At 41.7% G+C, this 23,509-nt stretch overlaps 1 protein-coding gene across 4 annotated transcripts in view; it reads left to right on the forward strand.

Moving 5' to 3' along the window:
* The window catches only part of LOC119371653 (rhophilin-2), a 233,731-nt gene that overhangs the window by 207,953 nt on the left and 2,269 nt on the right, over nucleotides 1-23,509 (forward strand). For all 4 annotated transcript variants that reach the window (XM_037642100.2, XM_037642106.2, XM_037642113.2 and 1 more), the window contains exons 6-14: nucleotides 326-450; nucleotides 3,257-3,365; nucleotides 4,392-4,541; nucleotides 6,305-6,403; nucleotides 8,567-8,723; nucleotides 10,137-10,253; nucleotides 12,376-12,570; nucleotides 13,967-14,043; nucleotides 17,110-17,259. In XM_037642100.2, coding sequence (XP_037498028.1) covers nucleotides 326-450; nucleotides 3,257-3,365; nucleotides 4,392-4,541; nucleotides 6,305-6,403; nucleotides 8,567-8,723; nucleotides 10,137-10,253; nucleotides 12,376-12,570; nucleotides 13,967-14,043; nucleotides 17,110-17,259 — 1,179 coding nt within the window. The remainder of the gene's footprint in view (nucleotides 1-325; nucleotides 451-3,256; nucleotides 3,366-4,391; nucleotides 4,542-6,304; nucleotides 6,404-8,566; nucleotides 8,724-10,136; nucleotides 10,254-12,375; nucleotides 12,571-13,966; nucleotides 14,044-17,109; nucleotides 17,260-23,509) is intronic.

Consider the following 23,509-nt stretch of genomic DNA (forward strand, 5'->3'; position numbering starts at 1 on the left):
TACAACTGAATTATGTATGTTACTCTTCATAAGGCCTTATAGATTTTATGCCATTGATTATTGGCAAAAGATAGTGCATTTGGCTTCTTAGTTCACAATTCATGGTTCGATTCATCGTGATGGCAGCCACGTTTTAAGTAAGCGTGATGTATGTACTTGCGTCTGTTATGTGTACCTTTCGTGTGTGCTTATTGAAGGCCAGGTTGCCAGAAAAAAGAATACCTGCAGCCTTTCCCAACAACAGTGGCTCATACAGCTACTGTAGATTATTACATTGAGAGGTTAGGTTCTACATAGTTCTGAAAAATCTTGTTCTCTTGTGCAGGCTGCCCGCACCCCAACACGGGACCAAGCCGGTGTTCAACTCTTGTTTGAGTACTACAATCTGCTTTATTTTGTGGACAGGCGTTTCTTCCCACCCAATCGTAGCATGGGCATCTTCTTTGAGTGGTAAGTAGAATTTTTTTTTTTTCTCTATGCATCATTGCAGTTCTGTTGTGTGTAAATTGTGCTAGGTGGTACCAGAGTGTTACAATGCTTGTACTCTGCGTAGAACTTCAATGAAAGAGCTTTCTATGCTCTGTTAAAAGCAACTTTGGCCTGGCAATGTGCTTATTGGAAGGCAGCTATGATAGCTATACGAGGGCTTCCGCACGACTGATCATTTTTTGTGGATGGTATTACCATAAACGGTACAAAGAGTTCCGCATGTGATTGCAAACGTCATAAGCTAGGCATTGTAAATTTGAAGCAGTAAGAACAGACAACAAGCACTTAGAAGAGGCACTTGGAAGATACCAATACCTTATGCATTTGACGATGACTTAACAACATTTTAAAAGTGTACATGACCCCTTGAGGCACTGCATGCAATTGTCACACCAAGGAATTGCATAAAATACACTGATCAAAATAATGACAAATAAAACATACAGGGTCGCAACAGCTATACCAAGTGTACTGTTTTGATACAATTTCGTATTTTTTTGCACCATACTGCACCAAAACCATGAAATTTGTTGATGTTGGACATTTAGTTGAATTTCATTACTTCACGATTAATACTAGAGGCCGCTATTTCGAAATATCAAAGCTGCAGTGGGTTCTTTGCATAAAGGACTTCAATTCTCCCATTTGACAGAACTGCCTAACTCCACTAATTAAAAAGTTAATTAATTTAACTTTCTTAATTACTGTCTCAAATGATGTCTTTAGCCATCTTAAGGTGCCTGTGGCTACAGAAATAGTAATTCTGGAGGCGTCGAACAAATATCACATTTCCCTGATTTTTGAGAATTTCACACTTCAATGGGACAACTGTCCAAGTGCTCATGGAGATAACTTTTAAATAAAATACCAAATTTGTCATATATTCACATTGGCTCAATTTCATTTGATTCACCCTCGTATATACCGTATTTTCCGGTGTATAAGTCGCACCTTGGTATAAGACACACCCTCCTTCTTTTTACGATTCCCGGGAAAAAATAAGATATAAGACGCACCTTTGTATAAGATGCATCTATTTTTAACTCTGTGAACGTGATAAAACACAATGACACACGCAGAGTGCATTCATTGCGAAAGGCATAGTCACGCACGGCACTGAATAGATATCTGTAAGCAGCAGTATAAAACTTGTAAATAACGTTGTCCTAAGGCGCAGAAAACCAATATTTATTCCACTGGATTTGAAGCCACATCCTCCGGCGCACTGTCAAAAGTTCTTCCGCCTCGGTTGGCAGCATCGCTCTGTTACCGTTGTCGGCCTCTGAGTAACTCTTCTACGCGGTGTTGTAAGCAGATTGTTCGCATTGTCGCTACAGCATTATGAGGCTTGGCAGGAACATATAAACCACGATCGCCCTGCACAGTTAACGCCTAGACGCACTCACAAAACGTAAATGGCAACCGGAAGCCGAAAGCTGCGAAAACTGCAGGACTGCAGCGACATCTAATATTGAAACTGATGATGATGATAATGATGTGGTAATCTCATTTTTGTAACTGGTATTGTGGGTGTTACAACGTTAGAATGAAACGTTGTGGTGCCCTTTTTAATTTATTGTCTCGGTTCCGTGGGTTTGTATTTAAGAACATACAATTCGAACAGTACAATAGTGTGTGTGACGATGGTGGCTTTTATTGCAGCCATAATCGCCGTGGCCGCTACACTGCTTGAACAGCAAGCATCTGACATCCTAGACCACACTCGTTTTATTGTTATAATAAGATTAGATATCTTTGTATGAATGCTCTCGCGCTCAGTTTATTGTACTCACGAATGAAATATGGACATCTCAGTCTCGCAGAAGTGCTTGACGTTTTGCGTATATAAGATGCACTGTTGTATAAGATGCACGAGTGCGAAAATATCTGAAAAAAAGGTGCATCTTATACACTGGAAAATACAGTAAGTATTTATTTACTTACTGGTTGATGCTCACATATCTGATATTCTCTGTGGACAGTTTTTGCAAAGCATCCATGTCCTGCAAACTTTACTAAACTGACTGTATTGAGAATTGTCCATTTTGTTCAGCTCTATGTTTTTTATGATTCTGAAAGTGTAAGAAATGTTGTGAAACTGTATTTTATGTTAAACCTAGCTTTGCGGTAATTTTTTGCATAGCAATGTTGAAAGTCGACAAAGCTGGGGTGCTGCTGCAGTGTGGTCAGTATCAAATCTCAATAAAACGGCCACCAATGCAGCCTGCTTTTGAGTACCTTCTTTGCTTTGAAATATAATAGTCAATGGTTGTGAGTTCCCACTGTCTGCATTCTTGTTTCCATAGAAGCGTGGCGGCTTGGGCTAGTTGGTAGCTCATGACAATGGTTATAGTGCGAACTCAGGACAAGGACAAAAGGTACACGAAGACGAGCGCTAACTTCCAACTCTTGGAAATTTCTGCAGACCTCATTTCGTTAAGCAAGAAGATTGGCTCATAGCTATGGATGCAAACAATCATGTGGCAGCACCTTCTTTTATATTATTGATATTTTAAGGCATATCTTTAGAACATCTCTAATTAGAGAGTTGGGAAAGTACTGGGATGTACCACTTCATACTTTAGGCTTTTGACTTTTGCCTTGTACTTAGTAGTACTAGTAGGCCTATGATTTGCTTAGATAGCCTTGTGCAGGAATGTGAGGTGTGAGGAACATAATCTGAAATACATCGTCTATGAAAGGGTTCTGCTCATTGATTAAAGCTGCTAAAGTTGTGATTAACGAAATTGTCTTTTATTTATTTCAGGTTTGACTCACTAACTGGAGTTCCAAGCACACAAAAGACAGTTGCCTTTGAAAAAGCCAGTGTGTTGTTTAACATTGCAGCTCTCTACACGCAGATAGGTGCAAAGCAAGTGAGTACTTAATGTTGCAAATTTAATATTTCAGTAAGTGTATGCTTTTAATGGTTACTGTAGGCTTTTGATACGTGCTCTTGATATACTATAGGCACAGGAAATGCTTTTGACTCGAAAGCTCAGGTGTCCTGATTTCCCCATCTTTGATTGTACTTAATATGTTGCAGCAGTAAGCCTCTTACTCTGCCGCCTTTTTTGTTTCGGGCTCGTGCACAACCTCAATATTTTTTGACAATATTAAGCATATTAAGCAGTCTGATGAAAGAAAACTGGATGTACCATCAAAAGTGGCCTCCATTATTCCTTCTTTACACTTCCTGAGTCAAACTATTCAGAATGTGGGCTTTGGTCAACCCGGCCGTGTAATTTCTGAAGCATCGCATGTACATAATTTTCAGCAGCAGCAAAAACTGAAACTTCTATTCAGTTTCCTCATTTGCCACTCAGACCTTCTATGCTGTTAACAATTCCTCAAATATTGGCACATGCTCAGGAGCACATATTGTTTCCGTTATGTTTGACTAACATCAAGGGCAACCTCTTTTTTTTTTTACAGTGAGTTACTTTTATTCATAAGCATATTGACATCATGTGTGCAGTGTTTTGTGATTACCTTCTTGTCACGTGAAGTTATCACTGACAATTCCAACCAACCTTTCTCAGAAGCTCGGCTAGCAGTCTGATTCTTACTTTTTGAACATTGCGTGTACTAGTGTGCCGGCTGAATTTTGCTTCAGGAGCCACGACAAAAACATTAAAAACAAAGTGACAAGACAAGCTAGCGCTTGTCATTTTGAACCTTCTCATCTCTGTTGTTGCGCCGAATAATTAAGTTGCAATTTTATGTGTGACAGCATGTTTTGACTTTTCTGGAAATAAGATAGTAAAGCATAAAGGCACTGAAAACGCAGTTGTTTTGAATTTGGTTTCAGGAAACTATCATTATGGGCCAGTAAGACCTTACTAAAGAATTTTTTCGTGCTTTGGTTGTATTCTTTATCTTGTTCCTGTTGTTTTATGTAGGACCGCGGGAAAAGCACAGGAATTGATTCTGCAGTAGACAGCTTTCTGCGAGCAGCTGGTATGTTTTGTTACATACGGGAGAACTTTAGCAAGCCACCTAGCATGGACCTAAGTGCTGAAACATTAGAAGTGCTGACTCATGTAATGCTGGTAAGTGGCATGTGCTTCATGGCTTCTTTGACTCTTGTTTCACAGCGAAATAATGTAAACGTTTACAAACTTACTCCACTTATGACGCAGAATTAAGGTTCATGCTCAGTTCTGTTTTTGTACTTGTCAGTTATAATAATAATAGTAAGATGCCTGGAAGCTTTGTGCATATTATGCCCCAACTAAACCAGTGGTCCTCAGCCATGAATGTTTTGGGGATCCTCTGTGGACCCGTGGCAGTGATGAGGGATCCCTCGCAGTGAGAGAAAATTAAAAAAGGGGGGGGGGGGGGGGGGGGGTAAAAAAAAGTAACACAACATGCAGCATGAAATAGGTGCCCTTTATTTCTCCCTGGCAAAGAATGGTCAAACTAAAGTGTTGCACCAATTCGATTTCAACAGCTTGTCAATGAGTTGTGCGGTCCGCAGCCACATTCAACCTGTTTCTAGCGATGTTTGCTCTTCAGTTATGCAATCCTAGAAAAAGTACGCTGGTGCGCATATATCGTAGAAAAATGCAACAAGAGCTTTACAGCCATCTGATAGAGACGGGGGGAACATAAGCTTCGTCACAGTGGAAAGGTGTTATGCGGTGAAGCATACAAAAAATCAAAAGGGGCTGCTGTCACGAGACATTGTGTGCTTCCAAAAAAGTCTTTTTTTCATTTCGAGGATGGTTTCGTGGACCCCCATTTGAGAACCGCTGCCCTAAACCATTGCTATTTTTCTTTAGAACTTGCATGTGTGAAACGTTGCAACTAAAGCTCTGCATTGTGTTCAAGCAAAGTCATGGTGGCACTTGCGCTCGCATGGGGAATATATTTGGATACGAGTGCTGTGGTATACACAGGGTGGCATCACTAGCTAGGAGGTGTGAGCGGATTGCCATGGCTGCCAGACATCTGTTGTCTAGAAACCATCTTAACCACTATTGTGCCATACTCACTGATATTGTAGAATAAAAGATGTGGGTTACATTTACAATCCACTGCAATTCATGTTTGTCTGGCTCTAGAACATCACAATGCTGAGCTCAGTATTGTTTCCAGTAAAAAAAACCCCTTAAAGTGCAGGAAAGATGAGAGACAAAGCAGGTGACATAACACAGGTGCTCATGTGTGATCGAATTTTTTGCCACCTTCCTTTGTCTCTAATTTTTCCTGCACTCTAGACTTTTCTTTTTCTTTTTTTTCCAATAACTTTTCTCAGATGAGTGCTTGTGTTCTGTGCAATTGCAATCTTCCTTGTCTCTCATCTTTTCTGACCTCTAGGTTGTTTTTTAAGATAAAAGATATGATACTAACTATAGCCCACCTATCCATACTGTTGCAGTGTTTGTTAATTCATTGCCATGGCTGATGATTATTTATTCTCGGTCATGTGCATAGTACTTTTGTCTGGTTACCCTATGATAAACTCTCGTTCGCACCAGGCTAGTGTTTGCAAGCAAGCATGCATAAATAGTGCCACAAATGAAGCGAAGCTGGAGGCCCTGCAAGTAACCTGTGGCATGCCATCTTTGAAAAGTTTCACTTTTCAAAAAAAGCACTTGAAGTTGAATGCAGTTGAATGCATGCAGTTGAATGCAAAAAGCACTTGAAGTTGAATGCAGTTGAGAGCAAAAACCACATAAGCTTGAAACATTGAGTGCACACAATTTCTTTATTACGTGATCATGCGTCTTCATTTAGTGTTAACATTTCACTGCCGCATTTTATAATTGCATTGTGTCTTATTACATATGATTACCATGTTTCTTTTCAGGCTCAGGCACGAGAATGTCTCTTTGAAAAGCTGATCTTGGGTAATGTAGAAAAGCAAGGAGTCATGACTTGCATTGAAGTGGGCCAAGAAGCAGCAGAGGTAGTTTGCTTTCCTTCCACATTGTTTCATTATGAGCACCATGTGGCCCGAGATTTGTATGACAACACCACAAACTTATGTGCAAATGTTTAAGAAAGGTCATTTCCTTTTAGCTTACCTGGGCTCCACAACTGTTAGCTTTATATGGTCGTACCTGTTCTAAACCCCGATTCTTCTGTGCACACACATGCAAGGTGTTTCAGACAAAGTACTCGAAAAGAGGGTGAAAGAAAGGAAGCTGTGGTTTAGCGTCTTCCTCATCATTCCTTTTACCATAGAGGCATACAGTTTAAAATTACTTGAGGTTGTAAAGTAAGCAAGTACCTTTGCAGTAAAAATGCTGAAAATTGCCTAATTATTGCATCTTCCCTATTTAAAAGAAACTTTGAATGTTATTTTCTGAAATGCCTTGCCCGTACAGTTATTCATAAAGTTAGAAATAAAAAGCACTTTATTGCAACATGTAAATCAGTTAGCAGCTAGGTATATTTATTTCTGCACACATTTTTGTCTTTTCATATGCTTGGTACATGGGTGATGAAACGTAATTACTGTGTAGTGTGCAATATACATCACTGCATTGTCTGGCCAGAATATCTGCAGTGGTGGTGAGATTTGCACACTAAGCAGACCCCCTACATGCCCATTGTATTCCAACGCCCTGGATTGGACGAAACTAATGTTTGAGCAGCTTGGTGGCAGGAACTTGCTCTATTGTTCATGACAGCTGATGTCCTTTGTTCTGTAAAACTGAATTGTTGAGGTTTGCATGTCGTATTCACTGTTCCTTGGGAGAATTCTGGCAGTGACCGAAGAGTGCAATAAGTTGGAAGTTTTAACGAGAAAGTGCACTTGTGCACTTTCCATTTTATATAATTTATTCACAGTTCTGGCAATTCGCAAAACTTATTACTTTGATGGGCTACTAATGCTAATTTGTCTGCATGGCTTTGTATGTGCAACTGCAGGTTTAAATTCAAAGAGTGCTTGCTCTTTCTGCCACCCTTGTAGAGGTTGTTCCAGGACTTTCCTAACAAAGAATGACATCTAGAGTGTGATGAGAAGCATTCAGAGGTCATTAGAAAAGGTTGTTGAATATTGTACAGTATGGCAATTTCATGATGCTGTGATGCTTCTCAGAGACCATATTCTCAGAATATTTTTGTGGCAACTTTTCTTTAATGTAATATTAGTGTACTGCAGAGTACAGTTGCGGGTATAGGCATCCTGTCTGGTGGCTCATCTGTTGATTGACCTCTAAAACTTGTATCCTCGAAAGTAATTGACTGAAAATGCAGTTATAGCATTGTCTCTTCTATGTTGTTTAAGGACTGCGACCTGTCATGCCTTTAGCTAAAGAAGGACATCATCGTGCAGACTGAATGCGCTCAGAATATAAGCAGTTCAAAGATGAACTCGAAGAGGCCATGCTGGACACCTGCTGAGTTGCTACAGTGCACTGCGTTGTCACTATATCCTTGAAACAAAATATCAAATCATAGTTGCTTATGCACTCCGAAATTTCAGGTACTGGCAGAAGTTGGTCAGAGCACTGTATTTTTTATGCCCCTGTTTTACAATACTGCAGTAGCAATGCATTCGTGCGTGTTTACTAAGTCAAGTGGACAAAAACACTTTTTCACTGGTCTGTTGCAAGCCAAACTGGCATAAATCTCTTTCAAAACTGGCAAAAACGCTTGTGGGATTTAGGTGTGCATTAAAACGCATGTGGTCAAAACTAAACTGGAATCTTTCACTATGTTGTCTCTGAACTTATATAGATGTTTCGACACGTGAAACCCCAGAATTCAATTTTTTTAAATATTCTGCAACATGTTCTATATGTTTTGTAATTTGGCTAACTGTCTTATTCTACAAAAGGTCTATTTGTTCGTTTGCATAGAATGCCCGAGACCCCACAGTGTAAGACAGAAGTGTGAATTTGTTACTGCGAAGCCATACCTCTCTAAAAATCGTTGAGATATGGCTGTGTGGTTTACAATACAATAATGCTGTAAATTAACCTTCGAAGTTCCATCTGTATATCTTGCTAATACTTCAAAAGTGAACTTTCTTGCCTCAAGTCTCTTCTTAAATGGTAAAAAGCATTGTGCTACTTTTGTTTGTAAATTTTATGGAAACTTTGTAAACATTTTATTTCAGGTTGCCGAGGTTTATGCCCAAGTGCACAAGCTGATCTCGATGCCTCCTGTCAAGGACTATGTACCTTACTCGTGGATTAGCCTTATCCTGGTAAAGGCTGAACATTACCGTGCATTAGCACACTATTATGTTGCCGTAGGGCTTCTTGAACACTCAGGTGGGTGTGCTGCCATTACGTGTTCAAATGATGTCTTATCGGTTCGGCTATTAAGCGTGGAAGTTCTGAGATGTATGGAATCTGTTTCTTGTGTTGAAATGTTTCTAAAGTATTGACCTCTGCTTCGCTAGTGCACCAATTTAGCATAAAATTTGCTGCAGATGTCTTAACAAGCAAGATACTGTTAACATCGGACTTCCAGATTTTGTTGTCATTTTGTTGAGCATGTCTCGCATTAAGCACTTCTTGTTTTTCCAGTATTCTTGTATTTAAAGGGGCCCTGCAACGCTTTCTAAGCATGGTCAGAAAACGTTGCCGATCGGTAGTCGAGGCTTCCAAGAACACGCAAGCCAAATATTATAGTGCTGCACGCAGCCTGGAATTTACAATTAATTCTCAAAGTCAGCTAGAAATCGCTCCCTCTTCTTACTACAAATGATACCATGTACCCAAATTTCTGCGCCATATACCCAAGTCCATGGCCATTGGCTGATTTTGAGTATCGCGGGCTGTGTAGTTCCCGTGGCCGCCGTGGGATGTCGCCACGTGCCTGCGCGCACGCTCACAATCACACTGACAGTAAGCCGCACGTTCGAAAAAAAAGAAAGTGCTCAAGGTCATGATGCATGCTGACGCAGGGACACATCCTCTTAGCCACTTGTCATCCCCCTCCCTGCGTAGCTTTCAGCACACTCGCTGGTACGAAAGGAGAGAGAAAGCGCTTGAAGCATGCGACAAATCCCTATAACTTCGCTTGTACTTGATGGACTCTAAAACTTTTTTGCGGCGTGTAATTCGTGAAGCGTCATGCGCTAATAGTGAGACCACTCCATTATAACTCAGAAAAGTGTTACAGGGCCCCTTTAAGGTGGAGCTTTGTTTCAGTGAGAGCCGATATCACACATAATTTCTACGTACTGTTTTCCTCTTCAGTATAGCTTGCCCATAGCTTTTGGAGAAACGCATTCCCAAAGTCAGTGTTGGAACAAAAAGCCATTAATCACCAAGGGGACAAAAATCTGAAGAAGCACTTTATTACTTGTGGCCTGCAGCTGTTCCTATAATGTCTTCTTGGCATAAGATGCAAGAAGACAGAGGTATTCTTGCATCCTGTGCCACATTTTAACCCTTTTCTCGTCACCTAATGAGCATTTCTTTATGCACTGTACTAATGCACATCGTGTTATTTCTCTTTCAAGTTATCAGAACTATATGATATTGCCATCTACGTATTCTAGGCTTTTTTATTTTTTTTTTTTCATCAATAAATGGCGGTTGAGTAAGCTTTTGATAGTACAGGTTTGTGCCATAGTATTTATGGGACTGAGTAGATGAGAATGAGGCTGCTGTGTGGAAGCTGTTTGCAAAACATGAATGTCATAATTTTGAGATTATATACTGTTACCTTTCCAGGGGACTTGGATGAGACCTTGAGGCGATCCCTTGAGTTCCTGCATGTTCAAGAGCAGAGCAATTCAACATGCATTGACATCAGAGTGCCCCAAACTTTGGATGAGAGACGACAGCTAGGTCAGTTTCTTTTTTTGACTGCCACTTAATGCTACTGTGTTGGAATTCTGAGAATTTGGGCTTGATATTCACAGTCTGTTAGCAAATGGTTTAAATTACTGCTATACCAAATTAAACAGGGCCAATCACTTTCTATGTCTGGTTGGAAATGCCTTCTTCAATGAGGAAACACATGCAGTATTGTCAGGGATCAGTCTGACTTGCATGCACATTGCACTGCTAATTGTGAATGAAGTAATTAGGCATGGCTGTTTGTTTAATAATAGGGTTAGCTCCTCCTTTTTTCTGCAACAGTAAACTTTTTGCTCTAAAGTACGTGAATACTAATGGCACATGGTAATTTGGTACGCTGCAAGATACCATGTTCTACTTAGTTCATTTTTCTTTTTTTGTCATCATCATGCAAAGCTCATTAAAACCACTGTCGCACATACTATTTGGAATCTGCAATTAATTTTGTAGTGAGATGTGCAATTCAAGAAAGTGGCCTTTTTAGATGCTTTGCTTTGTTTAAGTTTTTTACCAGCACTTTAAGGAGGCCCTGAAACACTTTTCTAATCATGAATGACCTGTGAGAGAAAGTTGCCTTGAAAATCCCCGGGCACAAAAATTTTTAAAATTCCCATCCAAAAGCTACGTGGACTTGTGCCACGGCTCTGCAAATTTTCTTTTCTTTCCATTGTATTGGTTGCTACTTCCGGTTCAGGTGTGCATGGTGCACAATTGATGCAGGATGAGTGCTCAAGCTCTCTCACATTGCCATGCACTTGGAGGTATATCACACGCAGGAGTTTTTGTAACCTTCAGAGACTAGTCGGAGCATCTCACAAATGAGAGTACTTGTTGTCTGGCGCCCTATGGCAGCCGCTGTAACTGAGATATACAGCACAAGCAGCTAGGCACAAACACAGTGTGTGTAGCACAGTGGTTACTATGTGTACTACAGGGCTGGAGTGCACACATGTGTTTTGATCTATCTGTGCTATGTGGTGTGGGCCGGTTTTGTCCTGCACTAGCTTAGGTAATAGGTTAGTAGCCGAATTCAGAGTGCGCATTCTTAAGCCCTGTCAGTTGACCCAATGCAAAGAAATGCTTGCCAAGGTGTTTAGCAGGCAAGGTGGGGCAGGCGCATAAGAGAAAGCTAGTGTGGGCTGGAAAGTGTATGATATGTATTGGCAAACACAATGCACATGGCTGAGTACTGTTGCAGTGTGCACAGCGCGAGGCAGGCGACAGACTCGGGCATGTAGTGTTTGGAAGTGCACGCATGTAAGGAGAACATATGATTACATACAAGAAAACAAAACATTAAGCAGGTGACTGTCAATTGAGACTTGAAGAACAAAGTAAATACTTCTTCAGTCTTTTTGAGATCACATACGCATATAATTTTCGTTGGTTTAAATAAAAATTTACACAATAGTATTACTTCAAATGTTCTTGTGATCAAGAAATCTGCCGATGCCTGTTGGACTAGCTTGCTCCTGCTTTCTATGTAACTGTTGAGAACATTGTGAAGGAGAGAGCTGGTGACTTTTTACTGTTTTTGGCATGAGGTTGTAAATTGCGTGCACTGCAATAATATTTGACTCTCATGTTCACATGAGCCTCGTCTGCAGATCAGCAATGTTTTCCTAATAATGTTCAAAAAATGTTTGACACTATTTGAGGTTTTAAAGACTCTTAAAACTGCACTTTATTTCACTATAACACTTGGGAGCATCCTTGGCTAAGATTGTGAACAGGGTTCACTGTGCACTGCTCTTGCAAGGTTGAAATCTTCTGTCGTGCCTTCTTGTCATTCTCATATTGGGCAGAAAGGCACATTACAGTGCAGTGCCCTTTTTTATCTCAGCTCTTTCAACTTAGACGGCACACAGAAGTGAAGAGCTATTCACTTTCTAAAAAGGTTCACTCAAGGTGAACACAGGTCTAATTAAATTATTTAAAGTTAACAGAAGTGACTGCGGCAGACTTTGCTTTGACCTATACTATAACAACTTACTGTTGATATGCACTTCAGCCTCAAAATCTGTCATCTTCATGAGTTCATTATTGCTGGTGAAACCAAGGTGCTTCTACACGTGGCAGAGGTCAATAAGTTTGATGTACTTGTTTTCAGGTAAGGCCCACTTACGTGAGGCTCTCCTACTGCATGAAGAGGCATTGCGTCTTCACCGCATGTGTCGCCAACTGCGTCAAGTCGACAACTTGCTAGGGCGCCTCCGGGCTGACCATGATGCTGCCTTGCAACGGTATGCTGACCTCGAGGAGGAAGATGACTTCCAGGAGGTGTTAGACCCACCACAAATTCAAGGTCAGTGGGCAAGAGCTTTGCTTTATGTGTGACAGTACCTTGTCGAAACAAATGACAGGCATTTTTTTAACATGCTGCTGTTTTACCACTGGTATTGCTGCTGTGCGATGTGTACAGATACTAAAATATACTGCATAAGAACAGGGACTTAGATGCAAACTTTGATGCTGGTGCCAATAAGAATAATTGATGCTTGAAACAACAGTAGGCTTTTATTCACTTGATTCTGGTTAATGTCATATAATTTATCTGCAGTTACCAGAATGTACAGGTATCACCTAGTGCCAGTGTGCTTCCTTATTAGTTTCACTTGGAATTTTTGTGAGTGAGCCATTTCTTGCATCATTACCAAGGTGATGTTAGCGGAAATTAACTGTTATAATGCGGTAGCATTAAAGAGCCTCTGTGAACAATCGGCGTTGCCCATGAGCGAAAAACCACAATGGATGCAAAGAATGAAAATCCGGGTTTCAGCTGGAATCAAACCCAGATATCTGGTACGGCAGTCGTGTATTCTACCACAGAGCTATGCCAGTGCTTGAAACTGCTTCGGAAAACGGCCCTATACAGTCATCATATCTGGCAGACCTAATATTCCGTAGCAGAAGCGTAGAATTGCACCAGGCGTCACACTATGTGAATTGTGTAACAGTTGGGTGGTTAAAAGCTGCCAAACCATTATACAAAGAGCTCAGCTATAATTTATTATTATCATCATCATCATCATCATCATCAACAACAACAACAACAGCAATGTGTACAGCTATGCATGTGCTTATATTGCCTTACAGATGCGTAGTGGCTACTTTGCACCTGTAATTGCAGTAGCGAATAAGAATAAGAACCAAGCCAGGAGAATTTAACATGGCCAGTGACACATGCACAGGTGTTCCTTCCCTCACAGCATAGTTGAGGTGTCCAATGAGAAGTGAAGTATGGCAAACAAATGAGAAGACTAAGTGAACGGGGCCTTGTAACACTATCGTGTTACGCTCTTAAAGGCGAAGCCTAGAGGGACACTGAAGGCAAACAACAATTTATGTCAGAGTGAAATGTCAGTGCTTCAGAATGTCTAAAACGTCAATATTATCCACAGCATCAATTTAGTAATGGAGAAATTAAGGTGAATGTAGTACATGATTTGCGCCACCAGTGGGCCATTGTGGTAGTAGCCCAGTGACATAGTAGGCCTTCAATACAATTACTCACTTGTATGCAAACTATCCATGATAAAAAAAAAACACTTCTGTGCATTGCAAAACAGAATAAAATGCAGCTTGTGCATTTCAGTTTGACTCGTAAAAGAAAGAGCTTTTGATGTTACCCTTGAGAATGATGTGGCTGGTCCAAAAGTTCTGTTTTCTTTTTATTGAGACCACTGTGATATTCTTTGCAGCTTCCACAAAGTATCAGTTGACTCTGACATCTCCTGATTTCACTCAGTACAAAGTAAAGGACCTCTTTCATGGGCTGGTGAGTGACTCTCCTTCTCTTTTCTTTTTCCAAAGCTTCAGAAGTTTATTTTCTTTATGTTGTAGTTTCATTGTTATTAAAATATTACTCTGATTTTGTACACAAGCAAAGAAAGCAGATGTAAATGTAGACAGTTCTTTACAACTGTCTTAATTTCATGCAGTGGCGTAGTCAGGTTGGGGGGATTCAAACCCCCCACGAAATTTTTCGATTTTGCATGCGTATATTACACAGACATATAGAAATACATGCACAAACATACATCAAGTATAGTTGAACCCTCCCCCCCGGAAAAATTTCTGGCTTTGCTACTGATTTCATGTGACATTGTATGCATTTACTTGTGAAGTGAGTGAGACATTTTATTTCACAGTATAAATTTAAATGAAACTGGAGCGCACTCACATTCGGTAGTCTATTCTAACATTCGTTAATAGCAATTATGCATGCCTAATAGAACATACAATAGGAAGTTCCGAAGCTCTGGACTTTAAGGAAAGAAGTACTAAATGTACACAAGTAATAATTATGCAACACCAGCAGAAGTAAAGTGCAAATGGGAAATGCTAATGTAACATAGAACACTTTGCAAAAATGCAAATTTCACCAAAAAAATGAAACCAAGTTATCAAGTGAAATGGACTATGGGGTAGTTTTCCCTAAGTGCTAATTGCCACTGTTTCATAATTGTAGTCAAATTAGTAAACTTACGAAATGTCACTGGATTTGCACGTTGCACAAAGATGCTAGGAAAAATTGCTAATTGGACATTGTAGTGCTGTGCACTAAAATTTCCCAGGAATATTTCCTCTCATAGGATTATTAAAAAATGCTAGTAGTTTTATTGTTGTAAGTATCAGTGTAATCGGTGTATGTACTGTCAATTGACCATGATGTGCACCGCGATGTTTTTGTCGTATCAACACCAGTTCACCAGCTTTGTGGTTATGCACCTTCTTCGTGGTAGTTGTGTCACTCTATTTTTCAAACATTATGTCCTTCATTTTCCCCCGCTCACAACTTCTTCATTGTCACAGCAGTAAATTTTAGTACAGAGTAACCATTCAATGTCCATGGTGCTAAGCATAGCACTGCCAACATCGGGAATAGTGGTGGCAATTACTATCTCTTGGTCCTGCCTGACGATAATTCTTAAGAGATATACACAGCTTTAGACTAGCATTGGAGCACTCCATTCAGACTTGTGGGCCCTGACAAGTTGCATGTAGCTGTTAATGTGCAACACTTGTGTTGGCAGCAGAAAACTCCCCTTGCTTCACATCTTAGCCAAGTAAACGGGATGGTGCATTTGTGTATTGTTTTACATGCTGGTTGACTATATGCAGCTGATGTCTGAGAGACACCCATAAAGAAATGAAGCCAACATTGTGTTCTTTATGCACGAAACATGAATAGAGTGTACCATAGTGATGCTTAGCTACAGCCTGACCATTAAAGCCTAAATCACAAGTATTCAAACTGCTCTAATTGAATCGTGGTCGAAGTCACAGAAGGTAAAATTTCTTGTATTTTACTAGCAACCTTTTCTACCCTGGAAGCCAATCGTTTAATGAATTAAGATACTGGTGAGGGAGATTTCAGCTTGACCATTGCTGTTTCAGGTCTTTATCGCTTCAGTCGCTTGCAAAATTGTTAATATGCACAGGTTTGTATTTGTATGCACAGGTTTGTCGAACGCAGTACAGCTAAGCTGTTGTCCTCTGCTGTAAAGGCCACACTCGTGCATTTAGGAAGACATTGATTGTTGGAGTCTGTTGCTGATAAAGTTGTGCGTAAGCACGCCATAGCTGCATGGCCAGAATTGCAAGGACAAGTTCATGCACTCGGCCATGTAGACATATCATAGTAACAGGCTATCAGATGCAGACATTATTGTGCTTCTTCTTTGATGTTACTATGGCTGTGCACTATACCACTGCAAATGTACAGAACTGCCTACTCCGAGATCAGAACTGCCTACTCTGGGTCAGCTCTCAACATCACCACTATCAAGCTCACACTGGCGGAGACTACATAGCCCCTCTAGTGAACAGTTTGTTTGTTGCGCTATGTGTGAAAAAGCAATGAAACTAGAGAGCTTTATGTAACACTGGGTAGAGCAACCACAAACACGTCTGATGCCAATTTCCGTTGAGGCTCTGCATTGCCACATTGTTGCCGAACTTCAGTTCGTATACGCTATAGGATCTTAGATTAGGGTGTTGCTGAATGCAACGAGTTCTTTAGTGGTGATATAGTGCATCTGAAATGTAGTCACACTCTATTCTACTGTGGTAGGAGACTAGGGTAACCATAATAACTGCAACACTTAATGAGCACTGCTGATTCGTCATTTATTTGTAGTATAAAGCATATGTGTATTCACTTTATGTACAGTCGTCAGCAAGCTTAACTCCAACGCTCCCCAGCGTGGCCTGGACTGGTTTGACTGATGCCAACCGCGAAGCCCTGGGCGCTGTTGCCGAAATACCTCTGTATGCTTGGATAGTATGTGGGCATGCATTGGCAACATCTCAGCAACAGAAACCAAAACTATGTGGGTGCTGACGTCAATCAAACCATTTCAGGACACACTGCGGAGCGTTCAAGTTAAGCTTGCTGACGACTGTACATACTGAGAAATGAGAATGTTAGAGCAAACTCGCATCATCCTAATTATTTGATGTTTTTGATGCTTGCAAATACAAATTTAATGTAGTTTTATGTTAATTTTCAGTGCAATCTATTTAGGTGTAAATTACCAAATTATGTACAATGTTCTCTATATGAATTATACATTGCACTAACATTAGATATATTGAAGCAACAAATTGTTAATTTTTCCTAAACCTATGTCTGATGTATTGCCATGTTAGTCAGATGTAAGCAGCGATATCGACAATCTTTTGCACGATGTGTTGCTATGATGTGACTGCCATATGATAGCCATTGTATGACTGCGAGGCCAGTAAAAAGGCTCTGTCATTATGCATACCATGCACGTATTGTGACGAGTGGCACCATTAAAGTTCATTGTGTTAACGTGATGTTCTTAAATTCTTGCAGGGTCCAATCAGTATCTTCTCTGCCAGGCACCATTGGTCAGCATCCCGTGCTGTGCACCTTACCAAGAAGGGGAAGGAAAGCTTTGGTTTTAGTGTTCGAGGAGATTCCCCGGTTATTGTTGCTGGTGTCGAGGCCTGCAGCCTTGCAGAGGTCAGTGTCATGCCCAGGATATGGTTATTCAACTGACCTTTATTTAGCCTTTTGAGGCAGTCTTTGATTAGGTTTAGTCAAACCTCGATATAATGAACCTCAATTTAATTAAATCTGTAGTATAATGAACCGTTTTCATTTCCCAATCTTAGCTCCGTTGAAAATCATATATTTGTTTTCAGGATTCAATGAGGTAATCTTGTGCCACAGTTTATATTCGAATGAAATTCTCCCACATTGCATACGTGCACCTGGTCCCTCAATGAGAAATGAAAAGTCGGTAAACATTGGTCGAGAGAGATGCAGATGTATGTTTTGCAGGCGACATTTCACATGTAAACGTTGCTGGCAGTTGGCAAAAGGCACCATTGAGCGAACGGACTGGAATTCACCGCTGTGCTATAGCCTATCACTTTTTGTTGCATTAAGGTTAAGGTTAAGTGCACCGCTCAATTTGTGGATGGCTGATGCAACACCATGCCGCAAAAGATCGGCATTTTTGCTATCAGAGGTACGACTTTGGTGCATAAGCATTGAAAATGGCACCTTAAAATAGCAAAAACATTGTCAAGCAAATGGAATGGAATGCATGGCTGTGTAAAAGTTAGTGCACTCTTCAAGCTGCAATTTGGCCGACGATATGCTGTGCCTTTCTTGTGATATCGACTTCTGCCCTCAGGGGGTGTACTTCGATTGTATAAATTCGTTTGTACATACAGTGGAACTTCGATTATACGACTTTCAGGGGACAGCGCAAAATCGTCGTATAATCCAGGCGTCGTATAATCGAAAAACCGAGAATATAGGCAGTGACGGTCATTGTTGCCCCACAACAGCGGGCACATAATGCCTAAGAAAGTCCGCGGCACAAACCTACGCTGCTATGAGGAACGTAGATTAAATTAATTGAAAAAATGACAACCACACATTTTATTGGAGGTGTGAACGAACCTTTATTTCTCACCTTTTAAAAAAATCTGTGATTTTCTTCTGAGAGTTTGCCCAGCCACGACGCATCAGCTTTCTTTCGATAGCTGCAACATCTGGCAGCAAGTCGCCGATCTCGTCGCGTGCGCAAGCAAACCGCCGAATGTGGTCGACGTAGCACAACACGTCCGCGTAAGTCGGAACGGACGCGCTAGCCTCTGCAGCATCATCCATATCTTCCTCGTCGGAAGTTCCCGCAGTATCGGGACGCACAGTTTCGATAATGTCATCCAGCGACACTTCACTCCACACTGCAACATCGTCGTCGGCACCAACATAGTCCGCGAAAGATCCAGGCAGCTCCAGGCTGCCGAACTCTGGTTCATCGTCAACAGGCACTGCAGCTTCACTGGTAGAACAAGCACCACTTCTATTAAAGCCGCAGTGCCTGAAGGAGTTGGCGATGGTTTCTGGCATGACTGCGTCCCATGCACTAGCAATGTATTGCATTGCATCAAGCACAGAAAGCTTCTTATCCAACTGCTTGCGTTCCATGCCCGCCAGCCGATGCTGCACCAGAAACTTCCGATATTTCCGTTTCATGCACTTGATGACGCCAGCGTCAAGTGGCTGCAGCTTGCTAGTGCAATTGGGGGGCAGAAATACAACTTTCACATTTCTCAAATGCGACATATCTGATGGATGGCATGGCGCGTTCTCAAGCAGAAGAAGAATCTTTCTGTTCTTAGCCCCCATTTTGGAGTCCAGCTGCTGCAGATATGTAGAAAACATAGCAGCCGTCATCCAGGCTTTCCGGTTGAACGTGTACTGGCACGGCAGCCTTTTCAAATTCTTGAAGCATCGCAGCTTCTCAAACTTGCCGATCACGAGGGCAGGAAGCTTTTCAGAGCCGTCTTCATTAGCGCAAAGCAATATGGTAAGACGCTCTTTGCTTCGCTTACCCCCGTGACAGCTCTCTCCTTTGAATGCCAATGTCTGTTCTGGCTGCATATTATAAAATAATCCAGTTTCGTCCGCGTTGAACACGTTGGACGGCTTGTATTCCCGTATAAATTCCGGCAGCAATGCAGTCCACTTTTCTACAGTGTCGGAGCTGACTTACGCGCTCTCTCCACAGCAGCGGCTGTACATAACTCCACTGCGTTTTTTAAAACGATCCAACCAGCCATTGGAGGCTGAGTCGTCAATGCCGCAGCGCAATGCAACTGTCTCAGCCTTCTCCTTCAAAATTGCGCCATCCACAGCAATTACTGAACTGCGGGCCTGACGCAACCACTCAACGAGGGCCTTCTCCATGGCAGCATATTTGCCATCTTTCGCGGCCTTCCTGTTCAGGCCGAACTTTGCCGCATTTAGTAGGATGCTGTCCTTCTTCGCGAGGATCGTTTTCAGCGACGACTCGGGAATGTTCAGGTCGCGGGCAATGCTGGCCTTTGTTGCTCCGTTCCGCTTCTCCGCCTCCTCGATTATGCGAAGCTTTTCTCCGAGCGTCAGCGGTTTTCGGTTCCGCGACATTGCGAGACGCAGCACTCGCAACCAAGAATTCGAAAGCTTCCTCGCACACCAATGCCCGAACACAGAAAATTTTGCACGTGGACACAGCAGCTGCGGCGCAGCACAACCAACCGATGAGGCAAACACGTGAAGGAATGGCTGAATGGCAGCACGGCAGTAGGCCTATTCGATTTGCAAGCTTCGACCAATCGCGAGCGGCTAAAACGCCCCAGCCCTCTGGTAGCTAGACAGCGGTGAGTTCCGGTTTCCGCGGCTGTCGCAAACGTTGGCTCAACAATCGCCGTTCAACACGTCCGGTATAACGACATGAAATCTAGTGAAAGTTATTGCATACTAGAAAGCGAGCTCGAAATTATCTGCCATGTTATCTGCTCACAACGGTCACTACAAAACCACCCAAAAGAAGAGAGAGAGAAAAAAAAAGGCGATAACGGAAGTGCACAGTGCAATGCAACAAAACGAATGCACTCCGCCTGGCTCCGGCCAACGTTGGCTCTGGCTAGCTATGGCCGACTGCATGTCGAAAAATTGAAGAGGCCCTGGGGTGGCAGCGCGGATACGAACTCGGTTCCTCGGTTTCCTCACTTTTTTCGCCCGGCCGCAGTGTGTTTGCATGCCAGACCGCATCATCGTAGGTCTTTTTTTTTCTCGAACAGTCCAGCGAAGCGTCGTACGAGGCGGGGCCGGCGTAAAATTGCGTCGTACAATTGAGGTTTTTAATACATTATTTCTATGGGGGTTTTGCCGGGACCAAGCCATTTCGTCGTAAAACGCGGGTCTTCGCAGGACCGGGGGACGTATAATCGAAGTTCCACTGTATTAAACTGCCGTTCGGTCCTCCACTCGGCACCTTGCTGCGTGCCTTTCGTCTGCTTCGGTGCCACTGTTCCGGCGTGCACCCGGCGTTCCTTCGACGTGGCGTCTTAGGCGTCCACATCGATACCACATTTCTATTGCAAAGGCTAGGCAACCAATAATTTAACTTGTGCTGTTAGCTATTGCCTTCTTGTGCGGGACCACTTCAAGTGATCGCTTCAAGTGGTTGAAATTGAGCTGCTGAGTGTTGCCTGCAGAAACAAAAAAAGCATTACCATCAGCACATTACCTTCTGCACCAGTGCACATTCAGGTGTGATGCTGGAACGAAGAAACCTTGCTGTACACACTTCCACTGCAAAATACGAGTGTGTGTCCAATACAGCAGGCGTCACGGCATGGCATGAGCGCAGTAAGTGACGCACTGCAAGCAGTTACCCAGGGATGATTGACACCACGTGGCAGCAGGTACCGCATTTCAATGAACCAGCGCCAGTTTTCTCACAGTAGCAGATCAGTGTACAAATGTGCGCACACTCATCAGGCAGTGCCACTGAATTGTTCGCTCTGCTGCCATTTCCCTATCACTTGTTCGAAATGCTTCTTGGTATCATTTTTGTACCCTCTCTATGCGCGGGAAAGACAGAACTTTCCCAAACATTAAATTTTGACACGGCTCTTGTGGCAAGCATTCGCACTACTCCACTCTGTTCCTTGGCTGCCATGTTTTGATATGCTTACTAATCAGATTCGTGGGCTATTCTCGAAAACTGTGAGGGTATTTTACTGTTGAAACAAAGGAACCTTGACTTAATTTGCAACATAACAAAGTTTTCCACTGTTAGCATGGTTTCGTTATGTTGAAGTTTGACTGTATATTAACCTTCACTCCTTCGAATGATGCAGCATCATACTGATGCCATTTACATTGAAAATCTCTATAACGTAAGGTGTAACCTAATATATTTTGTCCTGAAGAAGCCATAACGTTGCTCTGGTCATGGTCAAAGCAACACGTTGTTAAAACATACTGAGGAAAGAAAAAACAGCATGAAAAGACAGAACACAAGGAAAGACACACAGACAGACACGGCACTGTCTCTTCCTTGTGTTCCATCTTGTGCTGTTTTTTCTTTTCTCAGCGTGAGCCAAATCGCCCAAGCCAAGCATCGGTTTTAGCTGATGTTAAAACATGCCACAATAAAGACAATGACAAGTTCGCACTCCACAGTATGAATTGTGCTTCCAGCTGAAAGTATATTGGGAAAAAAGAACATCACACTTTGGTGCATTAAATTGTTAGCCGCAATGAAGTGAGAACAAAAAAAAAACTGTCTCTGCCACATTCACACAGAAAATTGGAGATGTAGACACTCCACTGGCAATATAGTGGATAGAATTAGGATAAAATCACAGAAAATTTTGAGCCACAGCCAAGTGTGAACCAAAAAAACTGTGGCTGCTACATTTTAGAAAATTGGAGATGTAGACACTCCACTGGCAATATAGTGGATAGAATTAGGATAAAATCACAGAAAATTTTGAGCCACAGCCAAGTGTGAACCAAAAAAACTGTGGCTGCTACATTTTCATGGAAAATTGTGGCTGCAGACACTGCACTGGCATTATAGTGGGTACAGTTAGGATAAAATTGCAGTGGAAGTAACTTAATAAAAAAAAAAGCGCCCATTCACTCACACATGCATACTACTGCACCACCAGATAAAAGCTTATGATTTTGCTTTCTTGTAAAATATATGTCTAGCTTTGTTGCTTCAACATAGTCCTTTGCTTTTTTTGCTTTTTTATTTTAGGCATTTGTAACAATATTTCAATACCAGTAGTTTTTGGAAACAAGACTAATACGAATTGCATGGCGCCAGACGTGGATTGAAGACCAATCATATAGTGGCAGATGTGAATTGAATTGAATATAGAATACAGTAGACTTCTATTAATTCAACCTTGGTTAATTCGATCTCAACTGAAGGTCCAGGCATCATTTCGATCCTAAAATTAATAGGATAATTCAGACTTGACTGGTCTTCCTACACGCACCCAGCTCCAGTTGTGACGCAGTAAAGTGCCAGTAGCAGCAATGTCCTACTTTGCAACCCGTGAGGTGCAGTGACTGCATTAAGCAGTCATCATGTCCCGTCGAAGTTGCCTATTTTCGACCTTCCCCAGGATGATTATAATGCAAAAATGGTAGCTTCAATGACAGTAAGGCGTTGACTGGGACTAGTTGGTTCATGTCGAAGCTTTGAATATGCGCTGTTTGAAACATTTACAAAGAAGAAGACACAGTGATGGACAGGGATTAACGGGAGAAAGCGCGACTTTCAACTGTTTTATTTCGTGCATTGTTCACACATGATATATATCGAGTACAAGGTACTCGTCAGAGCGATAAAAACACAAATGTCTTCTTTGTTGTAATGTTAAAATAAAATACTTTTTAATGTCAATCTGTTGAGATGATGCTGGTTCTACATCTAAAATGGTACTTTATAATATGCACTGTAATGTTTTAATGTGTGTTAGCTGGAAAAGCGTGGGGCACATCAACAATTACGCACATCCCTTGTTATGTGCACTGTGAATGTGATATAGTGCATTTTTTCTTCAATTTCACGTGAGCATGTACAGTTTCCAACATAAGGTATTTAAAAACTATCATAAAAATATTCTGATTTTGAATGGTGACTATTCAAGAACTGAATCGAACAGCACAATATTCTATCTATTCAAAAGTTGTGAAATTTTCACACCCCTAAACGTGGTATCTGCTTGCTTGTTTGATTTTGAGCTAAGGAACGGTAAGTGGCAAGTTAGTCAATCGAGTTTGATAAGTAATTGAACATAATGAAACACAATGCGACCACGACATGGACCAAGAAAAAAGAGGGACAAACCACAGTGCTGACTCAACTGTTGAGAGTCAGCGCTGTTGCGAGTTGCGAGTCAGCGCT

The sequence above is a fragment of the Rhipicephalus sanguineus genome, chromosome 1 (assembly GCF_013339695.2).
Source record: "Rhipicephalus sanguineus isolate Rsan-2018 chromosome 1, BIME_Rsan_1.4, whole genome shotgun sequence".
In the NCBI taxonomy this organism is placed as follows: domain Eukaryota; kingdom Metazoa; phylum Arthropoda; class Arachnida; order Ixodida; family Ixodidae; genus Rhipicephalus; species Rhipicephalus sanguineus.